Source organism: Bactrocera tryoni, chromosome 1 (genome assembly GCF_016617805.1).
Source record: "Bactrocera tryoni isolate S06 chromosome 1, CSIRO_BtryS06_freeze2, whole genome shotgun sequence".
Lineage (NCBI taxonomy): Eukaryota > Metazoa > Arthropoda > Insecta > Diptera > Tephritidae > Bactrocera > Bactrocera tryoni.
The window spans coordinates 27,834,370-27,859,279 of NC_052499.1; the positions used below are offsets into that span (position 1 = coordinate 27,834,370).

Genomic DNA, 24,910 nt, shown 5'->3' on the forward strand with positions numbered 1-24,910 from the left:
TTAAAAAATGTCAACAAAGCAGAAAAAATCATTGCAAGTCAGTATAAATTTGCATAAAAAATCTGAGATTTTAAGAAAAATCGATGAAGGTATTCATGGAAATCGACCCTTGAGGCAAGGTTGTATAAATGGTTCTTAAACCAAAGACAGAGTAATTGTACAATGAGTGGTCCAATTTTAAAGGAGCCAAGCTTGAATTTGCCAAATTGCACCCTGGAAATCAATTGCATGCAAGTGATGGATAGCCAGCAAATTTCAATGAGCGATACGGTATACACCACTTAAAAATTTGTGGTTAAATCCTTTCAAGCGACAAGTCAGAAATAACACCGTTCATTCATAATTTGCGGGCAAAAATGAATGAAATGGAAATTTCGAACATGCAGCTATACAACGCAGATGAATCTGAATTATTTTATCGTTTTCTGCCCGATAAAACATTTATCGCGTCAAACGAAAAGACAGTACCTGGCCGATAAATAGCTAAGGATAGAATCGCATTTATGTTGTGTGCAAACGCAGATGGTTCGCATAAGTTGAAACCATAAATCCGCAAACCACCGTTGCTTCAAGGGGTTTGAAAACCCATTGGAATATGCTAACTCGCAAAAGTCTTGTATGAATTCAGAGCCCGCTGGTTGTTCCGCTGGTTCCATACTATTAAGTAGGTAAATTATTTTTTTTTTTATCATTTTAAATTTTAAAGTGTGCCAATATATTTTCAGGTTCGTAAATTTTCTGCTCAAAATATTTTACCACCAAAGGCATTATTGCTGATTGACAACTGTACTGCACATAAGCCAATTGCGGCAATGACAGCAATTTTACAGCCCTTGGATCAAAATCCCATTAGACAGCTCAAGTTAAGATAAGGGATAAACTGTTATCGAACATTGTACCACAAGAAAACGTTCCAGTTGAGAATATTTTGAAAGGACATTCAATTCGAGATGCCATCTTGCTGCTTAAATCAGCATGGAGTGAATTGCCAAGAGCTGTGCTTATATTATAAAAGCTTGGAGAAATTTAAAACAGTGAGACGATGATCTATACGACAGCGAATACGAAATTCCACTGCTTACATTGATTAGATCAAATAGTTGCCACGATGATACACTTCGAGAGGTACAACCGTTATTGTCCAAGGTGGGTGGTGTTGACGTTAGCAGTGAAGACATCGAAAATTGGAACGACGACCTAAATACGGAAGATGATGAAGATTTCGAAGTGCCTGACTATGAAGTTGAAGAACCAGTTATCGGGAAAGATATGCAACAACAGAAAGAGAGTTTTTCGGAATCAGTTGATTGTATCAATACCTTGATAAAGTGGTATGAAAACAATAATGATGCAAATCAGATATCACGTCTTATTAATATGCGAAAGATGAAAAGATATGATATGAAAAGAAACAAACAAGTCTCGGCCACTTCTTTAAACCAGCCCTTTCAAATTAATATGTACATATGTACATATGTATGTATAATGTAAAAAAGTACAAACTAAATCTAAGTTTCTGTTTTGTTACTAGTAAAAGTGTAAGTAAAAGCAAATAAATTACACGTATTATATCATCAAAATTATGTTTATTTCCGTGTTTTCTTCAAATTCAAAATCCTTTTGGAAAAGTTAATAATTCCGAGAAGTTAGACATCCTTGGGACATTTTGGTTAACTTTTCCACGATTCTGCTGTATTAGTAAAAAATATTTATTTGGAAAAGAGCTACAGCTGATCTCCGGAAGCTCCTCTCAAAAAATACGTTTTACGTTGACTACTATACCTCTTACGTAAATCCTCCGAAATTAAAAACCCAAACAGATTTCATTAAAGTAATGTTAAATCTAGTAATGGCCTTAAATTGTTTATAAAAAATAGTTTTCCAGGAGAAAAAAATCTTCGATTAAGTACTAAAAAATATATTTAAGAAGCTCGTGTTAAGACTAATCGGCTTAGCCGTTTTCGCGTTATGTTGGTTACCGGCTTTGAAAACACCATTTTGAGAAACTGCACTTTCAAGCACTCTGAAACCTTGCGTGTAACTTAGAAAATTTCCACCGGAACAATATGAAATTGTCTGTGTGTATTCTTAAATATATGTACATTAAGAAAATAAAATTTATAAAAATCGATTTTTTGAAAATTCTAACTGTATATAACCCCGATCAAAATCAAGACAATGAAATCCCGTGAATCAGTTGTTAGGAATTAAAACGGCCGGATTGTCGTGAAGGGTGAGAGCCAAACCATTTGCCATCGGACGGTACAATATCTGGGGAATATGGCGGGTGGGGTAGAAGTACTCATTCAAGCGTTTCCAGGTAGATTTTAAATGGTTTTGGTCACATAAGGTCGAGCCTCCTGGCATTGGAACATAAGGAATCCACGTTCCTTGTTCTGTATCATTTCCCGCGCATATAGTCGCTCTGAAATGGCTAGGCGGGTAACTTCCAATGCTGAAACACGCTCATGCGTTTGACACGGATTCTCATCAAGCAACGTCTCCAATTCACCATCTTCAAAGGTTTTTAGTCTTTCTCGACGCGGAGGTCATTAACATCGAGATCGCCATCTTTGAAGCGACGAAACTAATCACGGCACACATTGGTATTTCCGTGGCTGAAATTCAAAAATGGCATGTTGTCTGATTTGAATGAAAATTTCACAGTTTGTTACCAACTATCTATACGTTATTTTCCCAAAGTATTAGGATTCTATCTGCATTAGTTTTTTGTCCAGAACTGCCCGAAGTTGGTGAATGTGGAAAACATCAAAATTAGCAAAAAATTTACTCAAAAGTCAAATCATTGATACAATAAAACAACTATTGAAATTCAACTTTATTATTATTTTTCATTTATAATATGTATCAAAGAAAAAATTTGCATCAAAATCCATTAAAAAAAAAATAATGCATAAAAAATATTGTGGAACAACATAATTTGGACGTCAAAATTTCAATGTTCTTCAAATTCAAAGTGGTGCATCTTTTTAGCGCTGTCTACCGCTGTCGACATACATACACCGAATTAAAGCCTGAAGTCTCAGCTAAACGATAAAAAAATTCAGCTGCCCCAAATTGCCCCCTTGAAAAAAACAATGAGATACTCTAAAATGGCAAGTTACCGCCCAAAAGTATGCAATATATATATAACAAGGATTACAGGAACTATAGGATGTATCATTCCAGAAGAATTGGACGCATATCCACTAACGAAGATGTGATGCATCACTTATTAATGTCTTCGGGTTCGTACATAAACATTTTTCGTACTAAAATAAAATTAAAAAAATTAGAATGTCACGAAGATGTAAAAAAGTTGCTAAAAGAGACTTGATAAAAGAGAATTTAGTTTGTATGGGATGTGGGCGTAAAAGTGGGCGGATATTATTGAAATTTAACACCAACATATATAATGGCATAAAAATGCTATGAACCAAAAATCAGTGCTGTAGGTCAAAAATTAAGTTTCACCTTATATGGGAGGTGGGCGTAAAAAGGGGGGCGTGATTTTGATTTTTTAATTTTTTTCTTGATTGGAATCCAAAACAATGATGTACCAAATATCATTGTCCTGCGACAACTCCTTATATTTTTAGCCGCAGTATGCACTAGCAGAAACCTATGTGCGGCACTTTATTTCACTTGGGGCAATACCTCCGTTAAACTTCTTGCGGTTTCCCATGTGCTTCACCCGCCGATTTCTTTGACTGAAAGAAGAAAATAAACACTTCCCGCAAATGAAGATTATTTGACAAAAACTCGGACATGTTCGAACAAACAAAAGTCCACATAAGACGTTTTACCTTCCTCTATGAATGTTCAGCTCTAACACAAACCAGACATAGATTACTTAGAACCCATTAGGCATAAAGCTTTGCCTACTGACCTTGTCCATTAATTGATGCGTAAAATATAGATTATCGGCGTTGTAGTTTATAAACGTCCGTTGATCGACGTGGAAAGCATATCTCCTTCAAACTTTCGTCGAAATCTACCCCGCAGATACTGTCTTCGTAGAGAGAATGTTCAGAAGATATTAAGGGACGTTTTAGCACTGTCAGAAATGCGATGATCTGACAGGTTAGTGGCTTCTTCTTCATGACATGTGGTTTTATGTTAAAGGACTTGCTGCGGATTTTATAATTTTGGATTTTGGTCGGTAATACTAAGGTGAAGAAACCGTCAGACAACCGATAGACTAATTGATGTCTTCTAATTCTAGGAACTAGAACTTCATATTGTTGTTTCCAAAGCGGCAGGAAACATGTCCTTCTTGAAGGGATATAATTCGGTCCATTACGGTTACGTCGATCTATTTGTCATTGCGGGATGCTTCGTGGAGTGGGAAGAGGACTGGATGGTCTTCTTTAAATCGGTTTGTTTGTTACAGTTATTCCCAAAATAAAAGTAAATTCGTATACCACGGTTTTTTCTGTCTCTATATTTCAGTGTATTAAATTAATTTATGTTTAAATAAAAATATAATTTTCATAAATGCATTCTAAAACGCATTGAACCCTACATGCTCTTTTTGTTTCCTTAAAACTCCAATACAATTACTATTAGTCCGTTACTTAATTACTGAACGAATAAATTATTTTCGCCATGTGTTGTTGTTTGATCTTTACAGTTATACAAATTCTGCGTAACACGTAACACGCCTTAAATGACGAGAGCTTGTGTTTTTTTAGCGCAAGGAGGGGAAAAATATTATAATTAATAAATATGTACTAAATTGCAACACTATAATTAAAATACATACAAACATATTACTTTTGGTTAATAAATAGTTATAAACACACTTAGTATGCTATAATGCAAAGCATACAAAAAACATATAATATTAATATTGTTGTTGTTTTCTTTTCATAAATAATCTTTTTATGTGCAATTGGGCGTTAAAAGACACTACATAAATGCAATTGAAGCTTTTAAAGGGTACACCGGGGAGAGAGCGCGAGCGCAAAATCGGTGCTCGCGGGCATAAGTGAGGTTATATCGCGAACAATTTGTGCCAAAATAACTTAACAGTGCGCAGCTTTAAGCATTTTCATTCAGTTTGGAATCGATTTGGGGGCGTACTTTGTTTCAATTGTCAAGTTTGATCTATTTTCGAAATTTCAAAAAAATGTTTAACTATTTTCGAAATGTTACGGTGGTCTAAATGGGATTAAAAGTGAACTATGCAGAAGTTATAGCTATGATAGTCAACTTTCTGGTTAAAAATTTTGCCTTTCTTACATAAAACACGTATACAAATGCACATAACCTCACTTATTGTGCAAACTGCTTACAAAATGCCATGTAATATCTTTTGTTCTTACTAATTATTAAAATTTAACAGCATTAAATGTATATATTAAATTAATTACATCTAATTGAAAGCGTAATGGCATTCGTATATCGTACAAATACGTTCTTATGTATGTATGTATATACACTTGCTTAGACACATACCGTTAGGCCGCAAGTCTGTAACATAATTGCATAAAAAATTAAAACAAAACAACTCCGGCAGCATGTACATATGTATGTATGTGGTACAATAACTGGTTCGTAATATTTATGTATATAATACACTCACATTTCTTTTTGTGTTTGTATGGATGTCAGCGTTTGTTTGTGGGCTTGCAGCTGTTAAAAATTAGGAATTAAGGTACATTGGGATTTTAGAATGCGAGCGAGATACTATACGTAGTTACAAAAATTGTGCTTTAGCTTTCCGTTTGTTCTCAGTATTTTCACGTTTATTGCCGATGCTCTTCATTTATTACATACGTAGATATGTATGTATCTCTATGGGATTTGTTGCTGTTTTTTACGATTAAATTTATTATTTTTATGAAAGATGACAATTAGAGCGCTCATGACATAACTTTCGATTTTTTCGATTTTTAAATTTTCGAATTTAGAATTGATTGTTGTTTTATTTTTTCTAGCCAACAAAAAATCATAACAATCATTAAATTGTTGAAAAACAAACTAAATTTTACCACTTGAACCGCATTAAGCGAGGAGGAGAATTTTCGAAATTGATAAGGAGCAGTAAAGCATCAGAAAACAAGAGTTTTCTTTTCTAATTTACAAACATTCGCATTATCGATGAAATTTTTAAAATACAAGCTAATTCGAATTTCAAAATTTTTCATAAGCGAATGTCAAATTTTCGAATTATATTATTTACTTGTTTTTGACAGTGTTTCGAAAATAGTGATGAAAACAAACCTTTCAAATTTTACTTTCGAATTTAATTCTAAAACAATGCTTTTCGATATTGTGTTTTTTTTATTTTATTGCAATTAAAAAAATGGCTGTGGTATGAGCAATTTTCGAAGTTTGTTATTTAGAAACACGCAAATTTTAGCACACAAAAATTGGAAAAATATTGCAACTATCAATTTATTTATTAAATTATTTTTCAATTGAAATTTTAATAAAAACTGTTTTTCGAACCTAACTCCGAAAATATGTAATAACTCTTTCCAGTTATTTGATGCTTAAAAGTTCGCCAAAAAAGCTTAATTTACAAATATTCAAACATTATTTCAAAGAAAATTGTCAGCATAAATGACAAATTTGTTAATTTTCGAAAATTTTAGCTGCTTATAATTTTATTCAATATTGGCTAATTTCAAGTTCATAAAAATCGAAATTTGTATAAATATTACTTTCGAACTTAGCTTCGAAAATATGGCAATTTTCGAAAGCTAATTATAATTTCTATAAAAACTGATAAGTGACTAATTCCAAATTCACAAAAAACGAAATTTTAATAAATAGTATTTTCGAACTTAATTTCGAAAATTTCGAATTTTACTTTAAAACTATATCCGTATTTAAATGGCGTCAATGTGATCTTTGACAACAAAAATCACTCTAATTCCAACTCAAATCACCTCTTTCTTACGAAAATTTGCGCATATTACATCTGAGATAAAAAAAAGCACTGTATGCTATTTGTTCGTTTCGCGACGTTCGAAATTTGCTGGCATTAATATACTTACAAAAAATACCACTATTTCACATTTATACTTTGCAAACTTTGTGTGTGTTTGTCTATAACTATTGTTATGTTTGTGTACTGTACATATTATTTATTTGTGTTTGTTTTTCGCCTTTTCTATCGACTTGCTAATATTCCTTTTGTCTAGTCTATTAACTTCGAATTGTTAATGCTTAGAAAATGTTTGTTGTTTTTTTGTTTGTGTTTACATTTCCGTTACTAACTGAGTATATACACACAGTTGGTACATAGTAGAAAATGCTACAACAACATATGCCTTTTTGTTTCTTGCAATTGCTAGTTTACTTTTAATTCTTTTCGAAAAAGTATATTATTAATTTGTTTATTTTATTTTACAAGTTCAGCGCTTTTCTTCTATTTCAAATAAGTTATTTCATGTTTTTTGTTCTTTTCCTATTTTTTTATAAATTTTGCATATTCTCATAACTTTCAATCATTTTCAATCATTCATTCAATATATTTAATATATATATACATATAGGTATTTATATGCATGTGTATAAGTAAGTGTATGTGTGTGTAATATCTGCTGCACAGCCTATTGCTCCAAGGCGTAGCAAGAACAGTCAGGCAACAACAACAACAACTAACCAACAAATGACGACGTTTCGCAGCACAATTTCGATAAGTCACTCGTTCTCGATTTTCGCAACTACCAACTACAATAATTCTTACATACATACATACATATGCATGTCTAATCAAGGAGCAAAATTAAAATGTGATGCTATGATTGAAATTAGTACGAAAAGAGAAAACACCTACCATTAACAATTTATGCATTTATATGAACGATCGTTGACGACTTCTATGTTACAACAACAATAAAGTGCGCGCCCACACACTATCGCGTGAGTCTGGCGCTTTATACACAGCACGTTTCTAGCAGAACGCATTGCAATTTACATGCATAGCGCTGTCTGTCGTTCTGTCAGTCTGTCCGTCCGTCTATTAAATGTCGCTTACTTGTCTCATTCATAATAAAATGGTTTGTTAATATATTTACTACGATGTATGCAAATGTAACACAGCCGCTACATTGAACATCTGTTGTGGCTTTCGACATTGTTGTTACTGCTGTTGTTGTTGTTGCTGTTGTTTTTAGCGTTCGCATTGACATTGTCGTTGCTGTCGCTGCTGTTGCTTTAATCGTTGCTAATATTTTTTTACATTTTGCATTAGCGTTAACACTTGGCTAGCTCGCAACCGGTATAATTGTGCTGCTATCGTGGTTGTAATGCTCCGTATTGACAATGACCTGTACGACATAGCCGTTCTGTATGTTGCACTCGTCTATGGGCACTTTGTCGCCAAGTAATTTGCCACTGTAGAACCAACGCTGACAGCAGGCGTCGATGCCTTCCACAGCCTAAAGCGCGAAGAAAGTGAAGAAGTCGAGATTTGGTCAAATGCACATACATGCATATAGAAAGAGGGGGTGGGTAGCCACTTACCTGCAATTTCTTTTTGCACTGTCCCACAGTGTCTTTTGAATATACTGGTAGTTTGACATCCAACATTGTGGACGATATTCGCAGTTTAAGGAATACTTCAGTGCCACCGTCGACGGGCTCTGAGAATTCCGCTGGTGAATCACGTCCATTCTCTTCTTTAACGATATTTATAGGATAGGATAGACAGTATATTGGCACTTTGTATTGTGTGCCAAGTTCATCGTAGCATTCTGTGAGGTAACTGTGGTGGAGAATAACGCAATATAAAGATAAATAAAACTTTTAAAAATATATAAATTTAAAAATAAAAGGTTTAAAATGTTCAAATATATGATCAGCATGACGAGCGGTATCGATTTAGCCATTTCCGTCTGAATATAACGGTATGATGTGATCGTTTCGATTTAAATTTGTTGGTAGCGAACATTTGTTGTGAATGAAATGCTGAACACATAGAGCGTGGCACGACATGGCGCACGACAGTGAACAGTAAATGGCGTCGTGAATCCTTCTGCATGAACATTTGTAAGAAGGCAGCGACATAACAATGGCCGGCATGTACACAAGACAACACAGCTGTCCATTTTGCATGTACACAATTCATCAAAGTGAAATTTTTTATACAAAAAATAAGTAAATCGGTAAATTTACTTATCTTTAATCGATTCGGTACGAAGGAAATGCTCTGTGTTTGGTGGGATCAGAAGGGTGTGGCATATCATGAGTTTCTAAAACCTCTTGAAACTGTTAATACTAATCGCTACAGCCAACAAACGATCAATTTGAAATATTCATTGATCGAAAAACGACCAAAATGGGCCAACGGACACGGCAAAGTAATTTCCTTTCACGACAATGGACCTACACACAAAGCAATATCGGTTCAGGAAACAATCAAAGTGCTTGGCTGGAAGCTGATACTCTCCCCGCCTTCCGATTACCATTTGGACACCATTGATGGGACACGCATTGGCTAAGCAGCACTTCGGTTTTTACGCAGGAGTCGAAAATTGGGTGACTGTTGGTTTGCTTTAAAGACGAACATTTCCAATGGCATGGTATCTACAAATTGTCAGAAAGGTGGACAAAATGTGTAAAAAGCAATAGTCGATACTTTGAACAAATTTTTTGACTTTCCCTTTCAAAATGAGTATTTCACTTTCACTAAAACAACGCATCTGGTATTTGAGAACTAGCCCCTCAGCTTTTGAGATATCCGCATGAAATGTCGCATACTTCCTTCCCTTAATTTAGCATATAATAGTCAATGTGTAGTTAATTGTTTACCAACTTTTTAAACATTTTCTATTGACTAAATTTAAATTTTACACAAACAATTTCTACACAAAATTTTAAATTAGTGGCGGGCTTAAAATGTTTATCACGATCGAAATAAGCTTTTATGGCGAAAGTTCAAAATTTGTATGCCAACAAAGTAGTGTAGATCTTAATTAATCAAGCTCAAGTTAATGGATTAACCTAAAAAAATAAAAGGAAGATTAATCAAATATCTTTGAAAAGCACTTTTCATTATGTTAATTTCTATTTTACTTTCTATTTTTTTAAGCAGCTGTCAAACACTAATTTCGTCAAAGTTTTTGAATTCAAATTTATAACTAAATTGAATCATTCATCTCTCTAGCACATAAATAACTGAACAAGTCTAGACCCAGAACATAGACAATTTCATTTTCAATAAACCGCATTGTTCAAATTTTCTTCATTTCTCTGTAAGTCACTAATGACAAATAAAAGTCTCAGTAGATTTCCACAAAAGCTCACAGTTTTGTTTTTCCAAGACTTTATGATGCAAATTATTTCCATTTTATTACACGAATTATCGCTAAAAACAAATTGCTGATTAAATAGCGCAGTCGAACCTAACTTTCACTGATACGAATCAGTAGTAACAATTTATAACTGTATTACTACAATGAAATATAGTGTGAGAACAGCTGTCCGATAATTAACATACAGTACACACAGATGTATATATGTACATATATGTACATATAAATGTCAGGCTTTTTAGAAGTGATGATTTATAATTTTATTTCAACATTGTTGTTACTTCTAATGAAACACATAAAACGATTAATATCGGGGAATACAAAGTAGCATTATAGAGTAATAGGTTGACCGGTGTTATATGCATATGTACACACATGCGTACATATATTTCCAAGTGTTTGTAAAAGTTTAATAAGTGAAAAATTGTACCAAATATAAAATATGAATAAAAAAAATCAATTATTTCTTCATAAACTGTAAAAATCGAATATTCTGCTATGTATGACTCTAAACAGGGTCTGCAACAAAGTTTCTAACACCCAAAAGGACACGTCGGATAAATGATCAATATGAAGAGCTGAAACGATTTAGCCGAGTCCATCTCTCTGTTTTTGAAATATCGATCTGAAATTTTGCACACGTCCTTTTCCCTTCAAGAAGCAGCTCATGTGTCAGAACCGCCAATACCGGACCACCACAGCACATAGCTGTTACATAAAATGAACGATAAAAATCAAGTTACTGTATAAAAAACTGTCTATTGGACGAAATATCTTCACGAAATTCAGCATGTATTATAATCCAAGCCAACGGACCAAATTTTTAGATTGGATCACTACAGCATAAAGCTGACATACAAACTGAATGATTGAACTCTCGTTATTGTATGAAAACTATTTATTTGTGATTTATTTGGATTTATATTTTTAAAGTTTATTTAAATTTAATCCAATTTTCGAAAGTTTATGAAAATTTAAAAAAATCAGTTCTTAGTTTAAAGTGGTTGTTTTATCGATATAAAAGAATGTTAACGAGTTGACACTGCTGGGTAAGACAAAATAAATTTGCCTTTGAGGTTACGTTGAAACGGTCGTTATGAATCTTATGGTTTAACGTCCTTCTATGTATAGTTATGAACTTTTTGGCTATTTCTGAGCTCCAATAGTAAGAATAAATTGGTGCCTAGTTCTTATATATACCAGATTCTTTATATTTCTCCACAATATTTATTCTAAAAATTAAGTAGGGCCCAAAGTGCAGATATTTCTTTAAAACAAGCTCAATCAGACAAATGTGAAGGTATAAATATATACTAGAGATTCTGAATTTCGGTTTCAAACTACTTTGAAACCAAAAATGAAACAAAACTCTCTAACAAAAAAAATTAGACGAAATATGCAAATGAAGATTTGTTATAATTTTATTAAACATTTCTGCAAAGAATTTCATTTGCAATAATCGCATTTGCACGCTTATCTCATGCAATTCCCAATCTTATCTCGCTGTGGCCAAAATTAAACTCGAGTTGAGCCTAGGGTGCAATCTCTACTACAATACGCTGACGTAATGCAAATATGGTAACAGTTTTGCAGCAAAAGCAGGTGCGGATAACGAATGTGTATTCAAATAACTGCAAGGTCCAGGAAATTGTCCAGCCAACTTGTAGCTGTCGAATAAATAATTTTAAGGGCTCATCTTTCACCAAAATATAGGGTGGAATCCATACACAGAATATGAAAAAATAATATGTATAATCCTTCATAAATGAACAACATGAGCTTGATCAAAAATAATTTATAGTAATTAATTTATAGTAATAAAAAAGTAAGTTTAGGTTCTCTAAAAAATACTTAAAGCTAACTTGCTCTTACAAAATTAAATGCGCGCTTATTTATTTATTTATATAGAAGTTTGTTTCCCGGAAAGAGCCTACTCACGCTGCACACTCACAGCCAGTGACCTTGTCAATGTATATTTACATACATCCGCACAACGTGTAGCACAAGTTATGGCATGCGCCGGGTAAACTCTTCACACTAGCTGTCGATAATGAAATGGAATTAAAACTTTTATTTGCATACACCGCAGTTCACACTTTTGAAAATAGCACCACAACTGGTCAGTTGGTTGGTTTTATTGGGCGGCACTTACTGCCCCTAAGTTTGTCCATTCGTCATACGAGGGAATCAATAAAAATGTCATGCAATTTTAATATGATAGTGGGAAATTAACACAAAAATGCCAGGAGGATATAATGTACTTTGCTTTATTTGAAGTGAAAAGCATTTACAGCTACGTGGGAGGGAAATAAATTAAAAAGCAATCGAAACAAGAAAATGGCATTTGATTTTTTATTTCCAATAGCACACATTCACACTTCATTACCAATTCTTTAATTAAATATGCTTAAAGTTGCAGAGAATTGCAGAATTTATATTCCAAAATTTAAAACTTGCATAACAAATGTGCAAAACAGCGCCAGCTTGAGCTCTATTCGCTTAAACGTGTTGTGATTATATGCAAAATATACAGATACTCTTGATTTTTGTATTAGAAATATTTTAATCACAATGTAAACGTGAAATTTCAGCTTTATAGACATACATACATGCATACATAAATATGTATGCCTTTGCTTTTAAGCGTGAAAACAGTACACGCAGCATTTTTTCAGTCTAGTCGTCAATTCGATTTATCTTATCACTTTTAATTTCCTTATTGAATACTTTTCGTTGTTATAAAATAAATGCAAAAGCAATTAAGCACGAGCATAACTTCCATTTAGCGATAGAGTTGTATTCTTTAGGTGCAGAGAACTATTTAAAAATATTGCAAAGAAAATTCAAAAACAAAGACAAAACCTTAAATCTAGTGGACTATTAAACAATTATTTCAAAACTGATGTAATTGAGGTGGCTAAATCGACTCAGCTCGCTACGTTAACCATTTATATTTTATATATTATTCTGATCGGGTCTTTGACGTTTCCTATTAGGTGTTATAAACTAAATATATTATATATTATTTATATAGTATTCGGAGTATAAACATTTATTAATGTTATGAATATAGCAAATGGTATTCAAAGAGAAGATGGAAAATATATACTTATGATCATATATGTATGCCATAACTATAAAAGCGAATACTAAAATATTGCATATGATATTAGCGAATAAAAGTACAAGTCGACATATGTATATGTATGTATGTATGTACAAGTGCCTATTTGCATGTGCGCTCACTAATCGAATCTCTGTTCAACGGCCGTTTGTATAAGTTTTTATCACCTGTTTAACTTGGTTATTGAATGTAAATGATAATGATTTATGTTCCGCACAAGTGTTGTATCTTTGTGTGCTTTTAGAGTTAAGGGTGTGCACAATTGGAGGGCATAAAACATTATATGTCAAATTGATAAATAAAATTGAAGAATTTACGTTTCGTAACACAAATAATTTGTAAGTGATTTAATCATGTCATATATGTTTGCGAGAAGCAACAACGCAGAGGAATGGCACAAAAAATCATGTTTTAAATAGCGGCAGGCTTAAATAAATACACTGGTAGTTTCCACGTAAACAATATTGTCTTGAAGATTTACCGATTTATATAGAGTTATAGCACTACAATCATTAAATTGAAGTTATCGTAAAAATGTTTTTATTTGACTTCGCACTGCTGCTAAGCAAAGGGCACAAACTTTAATTCAATTGATTTCACTAAGCAAACAATTGAGACGTAAACACACAGAGTTTAATCCGGTTTTTCTAATTTCACTAATGTCCCAGTATATACATATTACTGAATGATGACCATTTGCTTGTTGTTGCTCACGAATAAGAATTTAATGGAACATAGACGCCACTAACAAATTTAGGAGAGATTGGCATTTGATTAGTGTTGCATGACCTATCCACTAACCATGATACCTATGAGCATGTGTTAGTCAACAGCACTAATGCCATATATGTATATGTATATTGATTTTCGATGTTTACATTTGTTTATATATTTAGACGATATACATATCTATGCATATGTACATCTAAATAAACGGCTCCGACAAGAATTGGGGTAACACCAATTCTAATTTCTTTAATCGGAATACAAAAACAAAACAGAGAGCGATTAGCATTTACTTCCAAAGTTTTGCCTAATGTTTGACGCACTATGCACTGCATAACCACCGACTATACACTAACACTTGTATGTACATAGGTAAATTTGTATGTAAATTTATCCATGATTAAACGGCGATAAAGAATAAATACATCAATTAACTTACGACCTACAGTCAAGGAGTAATAGGAAGCCATGACTTATTAATATAGAAAACGATGGAATTGAAGTAAAATAAATTTCGGCATTAAATATGTTTGTGTATTTCTCTGAAATTATGCGTAGGCGCGACAAACCCAAGTTAAAGCCATATATATGTACACACTCAGTCGCCGCATGACGTGTTTTTGTATTTTGGTCACATTGCAATATTTGTTATGGTTTTAAGTACTGATACCAAAATGAATAATACTCTACATAATAAAAAAAACCTTATAAGTCTCCCAAAATCACTTTCTATAACCATGCGTAATCATTTATAAAAGACATTAGTAAATGACTTCTGCCGCTACAACATTAGCAAATGACTGAATGTTTTCATGACTTTGACAAAATAATGGTGCACAACTTTAATGCAAACATACCCATTGGGCACCGATATATTCGCTCCGTCAAGTATTGCCTGCGCCATTTCGAAATTTAACTCCTCCGCCGCGTTTGTGGCTGCCCGCAGCGCATCCCAAATTTCTTTGCGACCGTCGAACGCCGGCGCAGTATCCCAGAATTCGTCACGTTTGGAACGTAGTTGACCCTCCGTCAATGGCACATCGGAACGCCAGCGTATTGTCTCATTGCACAGTGGGCGATTTTTACGCGATGGACCCATTTGGGCGCCGCCTAATTACGAAAGAAAATAGAGATTGCGGTACAATATATGTGTATCTGAGTTTATCTTGCACTGCTTGCGCTGGTGGATAATAATGCACCCATAAACGCGTTCACTCACCCCCGCCTGTCGGTGGCCTCGATAAACTCGCTGAAGACACACTAACTGTCTCATTGTCGGTGCTGTGTATGCCAATGCAACCACCCATATTTTCGCATATAATTTACGTGTTGCGCGTCCACCAAAACAGCGTACCAGCGCCGGAAAACACGTTCGAACGTATGACCGTGTACGACCGAATATATTGAAAGGAATAACGAAATAAATATATGTTCAATTTGGAAATGCAAATTTTATTGGAGTGCGCGCGTTGTGTTTTACTGTCTTTTAATTCGTGATATCTTTTTTTTCGAATTTGCTGTGTGCCTTGCTTTTTTACTGTTGCACCACTTCGTTTGACGGCATTTTAGCATATGTATGTTTTATTTTAGATTTTCACGTTGCCTTTTTCACGACTTTTGCAGCAACCGTGCAACCAAATACCTGACGCACTTTTGATATGTTTTAAATGTAGAGCACTCACTGTAAAGCATTTAATTGCATGGAAATTTTATTGAACAAATCTTTTTGAAGCTTCCACTGATATTTTATTTGCAGTTCTGCAAATTCTTCACCAAACATTTCCGCAATATTTTCACGATCTTCGCAGAGAATTTTTTCATTTTCAACTATTTCAATTCCATTTCTTGGTTTGACATTTCTATGCAGCGTGGCCACTTGGCTGCGTATTGTGCATTAATTGACGCAAAACATCGCAAAACGTTGAACACATCGAAATAGTAGATCGGACTATTTTCTAAATAATCAATAAGTTTGTATAAAAACAATACCATATTAAGAGTGTAGAAAAAAATTGAAGAAAATATTATTTACTTAATATCTGTCATTACAAATTCTTCGAAAACAACTTTTTGAAATAATGCAATAGTATGATTAAAATTATAACAAAAGGTTTCGATTTTAAAATGTTAAAAAAAAAATTCTGAGTGATGACAACACTTGAAAAGCTTTAATTCGCTTCGGCTCTCATTTAATTAATTGAATATTTAACTAATTTTATAATATTATAATAGATTTTAAATAAAAGAAAACATCAATGAAATAAGTATATAACTGAATTGAATAATATTTATATTGATATTTATAGCAGTGGCAACTCCGCAAACATGTGTCAAAAACTACATTGCATGCAAAACCATAACACACCACAGGGTGAATCCGAGAGCTTTGATAATTGTTATTTGGCGCTGTTATTGCACTTCCGGCAGTTGAATTTATTTAAGTAATTTACCGTTAAATATGTATATAAATAAACTCTATACGCCAAAATTAGAGGCGGCAAAAAATGTTTTTCTATTACGTATTTCAAGTAAGGTCCAAATGCTTAAATAAATGAAATGGCTACGGTTCTTTTATTCGACAGCTGATCACTGCCGACATTCCTATAAAAAAATAAAAGGAAAACGTGTAAATTTTATCTACACAGGTAGTGAAACCTGGTGATTTGTTGAAATTTATACCTTTTACGCATGTATGTTTTTATAAAAATAATATGGTGTCCGCATTACATCCGATGAAAGCCTCAGATAAATAGGTTGGATTCTGCCAATTGGCATTATAACAGGGAAGTGAACGTTAAGACGCTGCAGGTTTATTGGACGTTTTTAATTTGAAAACTACGCGTTTCTAAAGGGGTTTAGATAAATTTAGAGAAACAGCGTTTGTAATAAGGGTCTACACAAACATTTCAGGTAGGGTGTATAAACTAAATTTTTATGTGTTTTTCTTTCTTTTTTAAAATAGCTGTTATTGTGTTCAAAACATACATGTGTACATATGTACATACATATGTATATAGTTTGGATTGACAGAATTAGACAATAGTATAAGACACTTAGGAAATTTTTTTATTTAATTCATGTTTTACGGCTAGCTTGTGTTATCACACTAAAAAAAATTAACTTTATTAATTTTCAGATCACAAGCCGCGAACTTTTACATTGAGCAACACCAATCAACAAGAGACCATCTAACTTACCATGCGTATGTACATATATTCACACATACACGTATTAGTACGAATTAAAACAGCTCAATTAACAAAGCAACAATTAAACAGCTGAGTTGGCCCAAAGAGCAACAGCGTCAGGCCAGCGCGACCATTCGAATTGAGTTGCATTTTTCAAATTAAGAAACTGGAATGGTCACTCATAGAAACATGTAACCACAAACAGTCAAGATAAAAGGGAGCAATATTAATAGATATGTGAAAATAAAAACAAAAGGTAAAAATAAAACCAGACGACCTCGACAAAACCCGCCTAGTCAGTCGCTTACACATGCCGAGTTTCGGAATCTACGAGTAGCCAAAAGCACCAACTAGATACTACCAGTATAGCAGCACACACGCACACAAATACACACATGTTTGGCCCTATGTATGTGGATTAAAGAGTTTATAATGCTAATTTCGACAAGAAGTATGACGCATGAGGTGCAGAAAATCAGTGCTTAAAATGAAAGAAAATCAAAAAGTAATCGGTTCGGTTCCGGTGTTGAGACTTAAACAATGTTTAGATTTCGAACAGCATTTGCTTTCTCAGATGGATATGGCGGTACATCTATTTCATCTAAGCACTCAACGCCATAAACTGTAAATACTAAAGAAATTATGTATTTAATTGAAGGTACATTTTGTGATCTTTGGCAATTTTAAGCCTAAAACTTTCAGTACAACTTACAGAAAAATATGGTCATCGTAGAGGTTTCTAACAGATTCTTCGAGGACAGTTGACACTCAAAACAGTATTAGCTCTCTCGGAAAATGAAATATGTCTTAATAAGGCCTACAAGGAGCACAATGGGCCTAATCATATGTACCTGCGGTTCGGATCTTATACGTCACCCTTTTTCAGCAACCAACCAAGGGCTTACGAAAATAATAGTCAAAGGTATTAAAAAAAACTATGGCTCATTGTTTTAATTCTTAAAAATCCACAGACCAAGATTCATAGCATGTGTTTTAGAAGTGATTCCAAGAAGCATTTCAGAGGTGAGAGTTTTAATTTTTGTTTAAAAAATTGTTTTTTTTTTTTTATAATATGAAGATTATCTTCCGTGCGGAAATCTTTGCGATGGGAAAAGCGGCTGAGAAAGCTAACAACGCAGGAAACAACACAAAGAAGATCAATATATGTCGATATCCTGGCGGTAATTAATGCAAAAATGCTTTAAAAGCATGGAGGAAGTAGCAGCTGAAAACGGAATGCGGCTGCATATATATGTATGTATTGGTTTCCTAACAAAAGAATAGCGAGAAAAGAAATAGTTGATGAGATTGCCAAAAGTGCCATCCGTCTGATTACCGAACAAGTACAGGAAATGCGGAAGTCAATAAAAACGATATACAAAGACATTTTCGAAAGGGCGAAAAGTTAAGGGTGAGAACGCCTCGCCTTAAGGGCATCATGTGCACTAGTCCTTAAAAAAACACGCATGCTTTTTACTGATACGGTCCCGAAAGGACTACATGCTATTGGCCTAATGACTAATCAGAACCGCCAGGCATCACTTGCGATCGGAATGAGCATAAGTAATGGCGATCCATGCAGAAAAAGCAGGGAAGTAGGCCTGTGAAAGATGCTGGCGCACTATCTTGAACTCGCCTTAGATATCTAGGAGCTTTGTAGTTCAGGGGACTAAACGAAGTATCAAAAATAGATAACAAATCACTTTTAAAGTTCGCAAAAAACGTTGATATCCTATATACCGAATCCTATATACTTTAACTCAAATTAAAATTCTAGAATAACTAAAGACCAGTGGGTCTATGTAGGGCATAACAGCCGGCCATTATAATCTAAACTAGCCTAACCTAATCTGTATTACAAACAAGCTTCTGCGATAGGTTTGAGTATATTCTTCCCGGCGTTAAAGCATTGTCAGCAAAAACTAGACCTTAGTCTGAGTGCGCAGAGGTGCACCGAGGTGCAGAACCTTTGCACAAATGTTTCAAAGTTTAAGCCTCTAAAATTCCAAACGTTAGGACCCAAAGGTATTCTCTTAAATTCTTGAACCCTTGGCGAAGCAGAAATTTACATACTACCTTTATATTTGTGGATATATTGAATATTTATACACAAATAAATCCAGTTAAGCAGAAGTGACTGCAAGTAACCGGTTTGCGCCCATTTCAAAACGTATGTAACTTTAACTAGACTCGAAAATAAATGAAATAACCAAGAAACGGACCGCAACAAAGAAACGAATTGCGTGGCGAAAGAAAAACAAGACGAAGCAGAAGGCGCAAAGCAGAAATACCGCAAAAGAAAAACAGAAACAACAAAACGCATAACATGTCGACAACACAGGCGTACAACCAAGAAGACTACAGATCGAACAGCAGCAACAACAAGAGGCAGCTAACCAGTCAGCTAGCCACATGAAGAGCCAATCCGCCAGTGCATTAGCACCGAACCAGCGAGCGACCAAGCGAACGCGGCTAGCCCACAAGACAAACGAAAGACTTCAATTTAGTTTGGCGAAGACAACGAACTCGAACAGAGTTAGAGCTGTGCGCTAACGGGTGAAACGGTTTGTGAAAAGACCAGACCAGAGAGCGTTGAAAGCGTTTTAGGTACTGACAGCGTTTTAGGCTAGTAAAACGAATTTTTCAAACGCTGCAAACCAAGCAAAAGTTGAACAAGTCAAAGAAGTTGCTGCTAAAAGCGACTAAAACCAAATTTTAAGCAAATTTTGGCAAAGTGAAAGGGCGGATTGAGTTAAAATATTTACCCGTCCACATGCATAACGGTGTCGAATGCAAAGTGAAGTGAATAACAAAGCGAATTGAATTGAATTGAAAGTAAATATGGCCAATTGCATTGAATAGCGATTGTGTGTGCGACGAGTGTTGTGCGCGATTGAGTTTGCAGTGCGAAAAATTGCGATTTTGCGGAGGCGACAAGCAGCAGAGCGCTTGTGGTGTGCATGTGTTTGTGTACGAAGTGAAGACGGCAAATACGAGCGACTTGAAAGCGAGGTAAGCGGAAGAAAAGTGTGTTTCAGCTGCTAGTTGTGGGACTTACTTAAAACATATATTTGGATATACCGTATCATGCTAAAATTGGCTTTGTGTTCTCGAAATGTATGTGTGTGCACTCTGTAGACGTTAGCAAAGCCAAAAAGCAAATTAAAAGCTGCGCTTACAACTTTATTGCTTTGTATATCTGTAAGCGCACACACCTATACACACACATTCACAACAAACACGGCGCTGGCGCTCACGTACTGTGTGTATATCGAAAGTTGCGCCGCGCATGCGCAGTTGCTCACATGCCGCAACACACATTTGGTAGCGGCAGAAGCGAAGCAGCAAAAATTATAAGAAATAATACAAAATAAAGCTGCGAAATAGTGCGGCAATAAAGCAATTGCAAAGTAATGCAAGCAATCTGCGCCAGAAAAACTATGCGTGAAAAATTATACGCCCGAGAGACGCTGCGAAACGAAAGTAAAATTATGCTTTTGTAGAAAATCTAAGAGTGAAACTAAAAGTCACATACCAAAGCAAAAGCACAAACACAAGGCAGCAGCAGAAAACTACAACCACTAGTAGACAAATATTTTTTTTTATAAATTTCTATGTGTGCGCGTGTGTGCGAGTGTTTATGCGCTGCGAATGTGGTGTACATGAAATGACACAAAAAAATTTGATTTGGAGTTATGAAATCGCATTACCAAACAATACTTTTGGGTGAAGGGAAACGAAACAGGGGATCGCAAAGCTAGAAATAGTGAAAGGTAGCAGCAGAAGAGCAGGGAGCAGGCAAAAATATTAAACAACAATCCAAAAGTGTGAAACAATTTGTGAATTTATTAAAATTTACAAGCGTTCATCATCAAATCAAATTAAAAAAAAGAGCGGAGATTTATGGAAAAAAATATTTTTCTGACAAACAACAATATTTTATCAACAAATCAGCGCAGAAGTGGGCATATACAAATATATACATTTATATGCAAATATCATAGCGAACTATGAGCTTTTCTAAAGACAAAGCGTCATGAGAAAGCATGCAGCTCGCCTCGGCAAGTTTGGCTTATAAGCTACGCAGATTTTGAGTTATTTACAGGAAAAAGAGCTAAAAGTCTTTTTCTTTGTGTTTAGTGAAAGGAAAATCGAATTTGCAAATGTTAATTGTCGAAATTTGCATATTGTTATTCCTTATCATTTCGTTTTGTATATTTTTTTCTTGAAGCTTTTCACGTTACTCATACCACCCGTGGGCCTTTGTATGAGAGGCAGAAAGAAATCAAATCGCTATGCATACTTTTCATACACAATAAAATGTATATAAAATTGCTTTGTAATTCACAATTTAGATTTGTTATGAAGCACTTGCTTTCCAATTTTACTGTTGGCAATTTTTACATAATTATATTTTCAAAAGAAATGAATAAATTTCTAAAAAATAGCATGTGTGAAGGCATGTTTATCTTAACTGATTGGCTTGTGTTTGCACAAACATGTAAACATATACACATGCATACCAACATATGTGCATATAAATATGTATGTATATATGTATGTATCACAGCAGTCTAATTGTGAAAGTTATCACCTGCTCTGCGCTGCCGTTAGACCACCGCTACTCCAACTTGCAATATTTTCCGCTTTCGTTGTCGCCACTTTCAAGCGTGAAGTTAGGCGCGCTTCGCTAGAACTTTTAGTTTCTAGCGCATAATCGTCTAAAAGAAGTGAAAAGATCACACTTTTCTTTAAGCACGCGTCTTTAAGCGGATTTACAGTTTCGCTTTGGCTTTCTTAGATTTTCTACAGATTTCTTGCTTTTGGTTTTAATTATTGAAACTCGTTTTCCCATTCGCTTATGTCGCCTGTTCGTGCGTTTTAGCATAGACTCCGGTAGACGTAATGATCTAACTAAAAGACACGAAGTGCCGAAAACAGAGCAAAAACCAATGCAAAGACGTTGCTTTGGCGAATGCAGTGGCCGCAAGTTTTAATAGAGAAACTTGTTTCTTGCATTTTCGATTTGTCTACTCAGGCAATACCGGTAATGTGAATTTTATTACCGAAAACTTTAAAGTTAAATCAAATTCAAAATCCGTAAACACGAATCCAAGCAGGTGTTTTTAGGACAAGGATCTGCAAAGAGATGGAAATTATGTGTTTATTTTGAATTTTAGGATCTAGTAAGTAGTACTAAGGTCAAGAAGACTTTATTATCTTTTTTGATACAATTCTTGCTGATAATCTACTAATCTCATATAGTACACAGAACTGCATTTCAATAATTCTCGGCATATTGTACACAATAATAAAAACGTGTATGATTTATTTACGGCTTGAGTAGTCCTTCTAATTTTTGGGCAGCATTTCAGAGCACAAATTTGTTCGAAAAGAAAACCACAATATGATATAACTCAGTTTGGTCATTGAAACCCGAGAAATTGAACTCACAATCGTTCGAAAATGGTCGCATTTAAATTACTTTAAGTTTGCAACTGAGCCATCTTAGACTATTGTCGACCACAAGCCCTTGATATCGAGGTTCCTGCTGTGGGCATCCCTATGTATTTGGCATTTTATAAATCTCATAATCTGCTGGGTTAGGTTCCACGAGCTACCACTCGACGGGTCTTATTAAGACAGATGTTCGTCCTTCATGTTACCCATTAAAAACAGAAAAAGGATCACTAGATCCGAATGGTAAGACTTTCTAATTAAAACTTCGCGCGAAAACCAGATCGTCGAAATATTTTTTTCTAGGTTGGTATGACGGTCAGTGATATTTGTGCCAAATGTCACATTAAAATAATCGTTAGTGTTTATTATACACTTGCCTTTCTGATCTTCGGCGATTTTTGCGATGAATGAAAATATTCAACAAAGAAGTTCCTTTAAATTGTGTGTGCGGTATCAAATTTCTGCTGCCGGAACATTCAGAATGTTGGAAAAGGCCTTAGGCGATAATTTTTTTGTTGTTTGAAAACCATTTTGAAAGATCCTTTGGGTCTAAGAAAAGTGAAAGCACGATTGGTTCCAAAATCACTTAATTAGTTCGAAAAACAGCGTCGCGTTAACTTGTGTGAAACAATGCTTTCCGACTACCAGGATGTCATGGAACCTATTATTACTGGCGCTCAGTCTCGGATCTATGCTCACGACCCCGAAACAGACGATCAATCGGCCGAATATCGTGGCAAAGATAAGCCGAAGCCCAAAATACTACGTCAAAACTGGTCAAAAATCAAGGTTATGTCGAAATTTGTCTTCGATTATCGAGGTGTACACGTAATTTCAGAGCATAAGACAATCATGTTTGCGTGAACTAAATTTTTACTATCACTTTCCTAGCTACGTTGTCCTGAGATTCCTTACTCTCTTATTTACATCAAAAGAGAGCTTTGATTCACCAGCTGCACTACCCGAGTTCGAAATTTCTCTAAAAAACCTTTCAAAAATGTCTCTTTAAGCTCCCAATTACCAACAAGCTTAAGATCGATCTCTCAAAGGAATCATTATGGATATACGTATTATAGGTAATTGTTTTCTTTTGAACGTTAAAAACATTGCTACCTACTTAATATACCCTATTCAGTGCATAAATATTAAAGAAGTAATAAGGAAACATGAGGTCAAAGTAACTTTTAAAAAACAATCGCTACTAAATTCACAACTCTAGTAGGTTCTCGAATATACTAGACATACTTTCCAGAAGATCGAGAGGCATTTCCCAACTGATACTTCTTCGTGAAGAACAAAGGGAACACTAATCTCTTAAGAGTGCCCGCAGAGTGGACGCTTAAAGCCGAGCCGAGAGTTTACGTTCGACTAGGCTTTGAGCGTCACCTCTCTGGGCACCTTTAGAAGGCTCTCCTGCTATTATTACTTTTTTGTGGACCCAATATTTTTCAAAATGTCTTTCTCTTCAGTCTTGCCTGCATTGTCACGCTTCCTACTCTTTTGCTTACTTTCTACTACATTTCGTTACTTGCCAAGCCGTGTTTTATATTTTCCTCTTTTGTCACCATTTTCTTTAGCCGAAATTCGTGGTGGTGCATTAAAATTCCGTTCTCATCAAACCTGCTTAGCATACCCAAGTACATAATCGTAATTCACTGCCGTCTGCCAGCGGCACCTACCTTGCCCTTACACCGCCTCCACACTGTAGTTTCTTCATTTATTTATATTTGCTTATTTGCTACGAAAAGCGTACGCGCAATCGCGCTTGCATGTGAACAATTTCCATAGATTTGTTTGCTTCCCCCTTGATACCCGCTCCGTCGTGCAATCGCTTGTCTGCGCGCTTGTCTGGTTCATTGGCTGACAGTGTAACTTCAGCGACTGCCAATTTTCGTCACTCAATTTGTGTGCCATTCACTCAGCTCAGTTAGTCAATGCGTGCGTGGTATTCGTGGCTCTTTAAATACGCGCTGTAGAATTGGGTTGTCTAACTGTTCAGGCAGCAACAATCTTGATCGATTAGCATGCGAATTTCAGCCACATGCCGAGCAAGAAAATACAATTGCCCTCTTTGGTTGTTGTTATTGATAATTAGTGTTATTGTTTATTGTAAGTTTATTGTTTGCAGTCGAAGATAATTA

General features: G+C 34.8%; 1 protein-coding gene and 1 pseudogene across 1 annotated transcript; one reads left to right on the forward strand and one right to left on the reverse strand.

The window, feature by feature from the left end:
• The first annotated feature begins 7 nt into the window (after positions 1–7).
• On the forward strand, positions 8–1,457 carry LOC120769354 (annotated as a pseudogene).
• Positions 1,458–7,333: 5,876 nt separating this feature from the next.
• LOC120774893 (ubiquitin domain-containing protein 1) lies at positions 7,334–15,960 on the reverse strand. Its single transcript, XM_040104764.1, has 4 exons — positions 15,341–15,960; positions 14,979–15,231; positions 8,482–8,722; positions 7,334–8,396 (listed from the first exon to the last, which is right to left on the reverse strand). The coding sequence occupies exons 1-4, from the start codon at positions 15,426–15,428 to the stop codon at positions 8,223–8,225; spliced, it is 756 nt and encodes a 251-aa protein (XP_039960698.1). The 5' UTR covers positions 15,429–15,960; the 3' UTR covers positions 7,334–8,222.
• Positions 15,961–24,910: the final 8,950 nt, after the last annotated feature.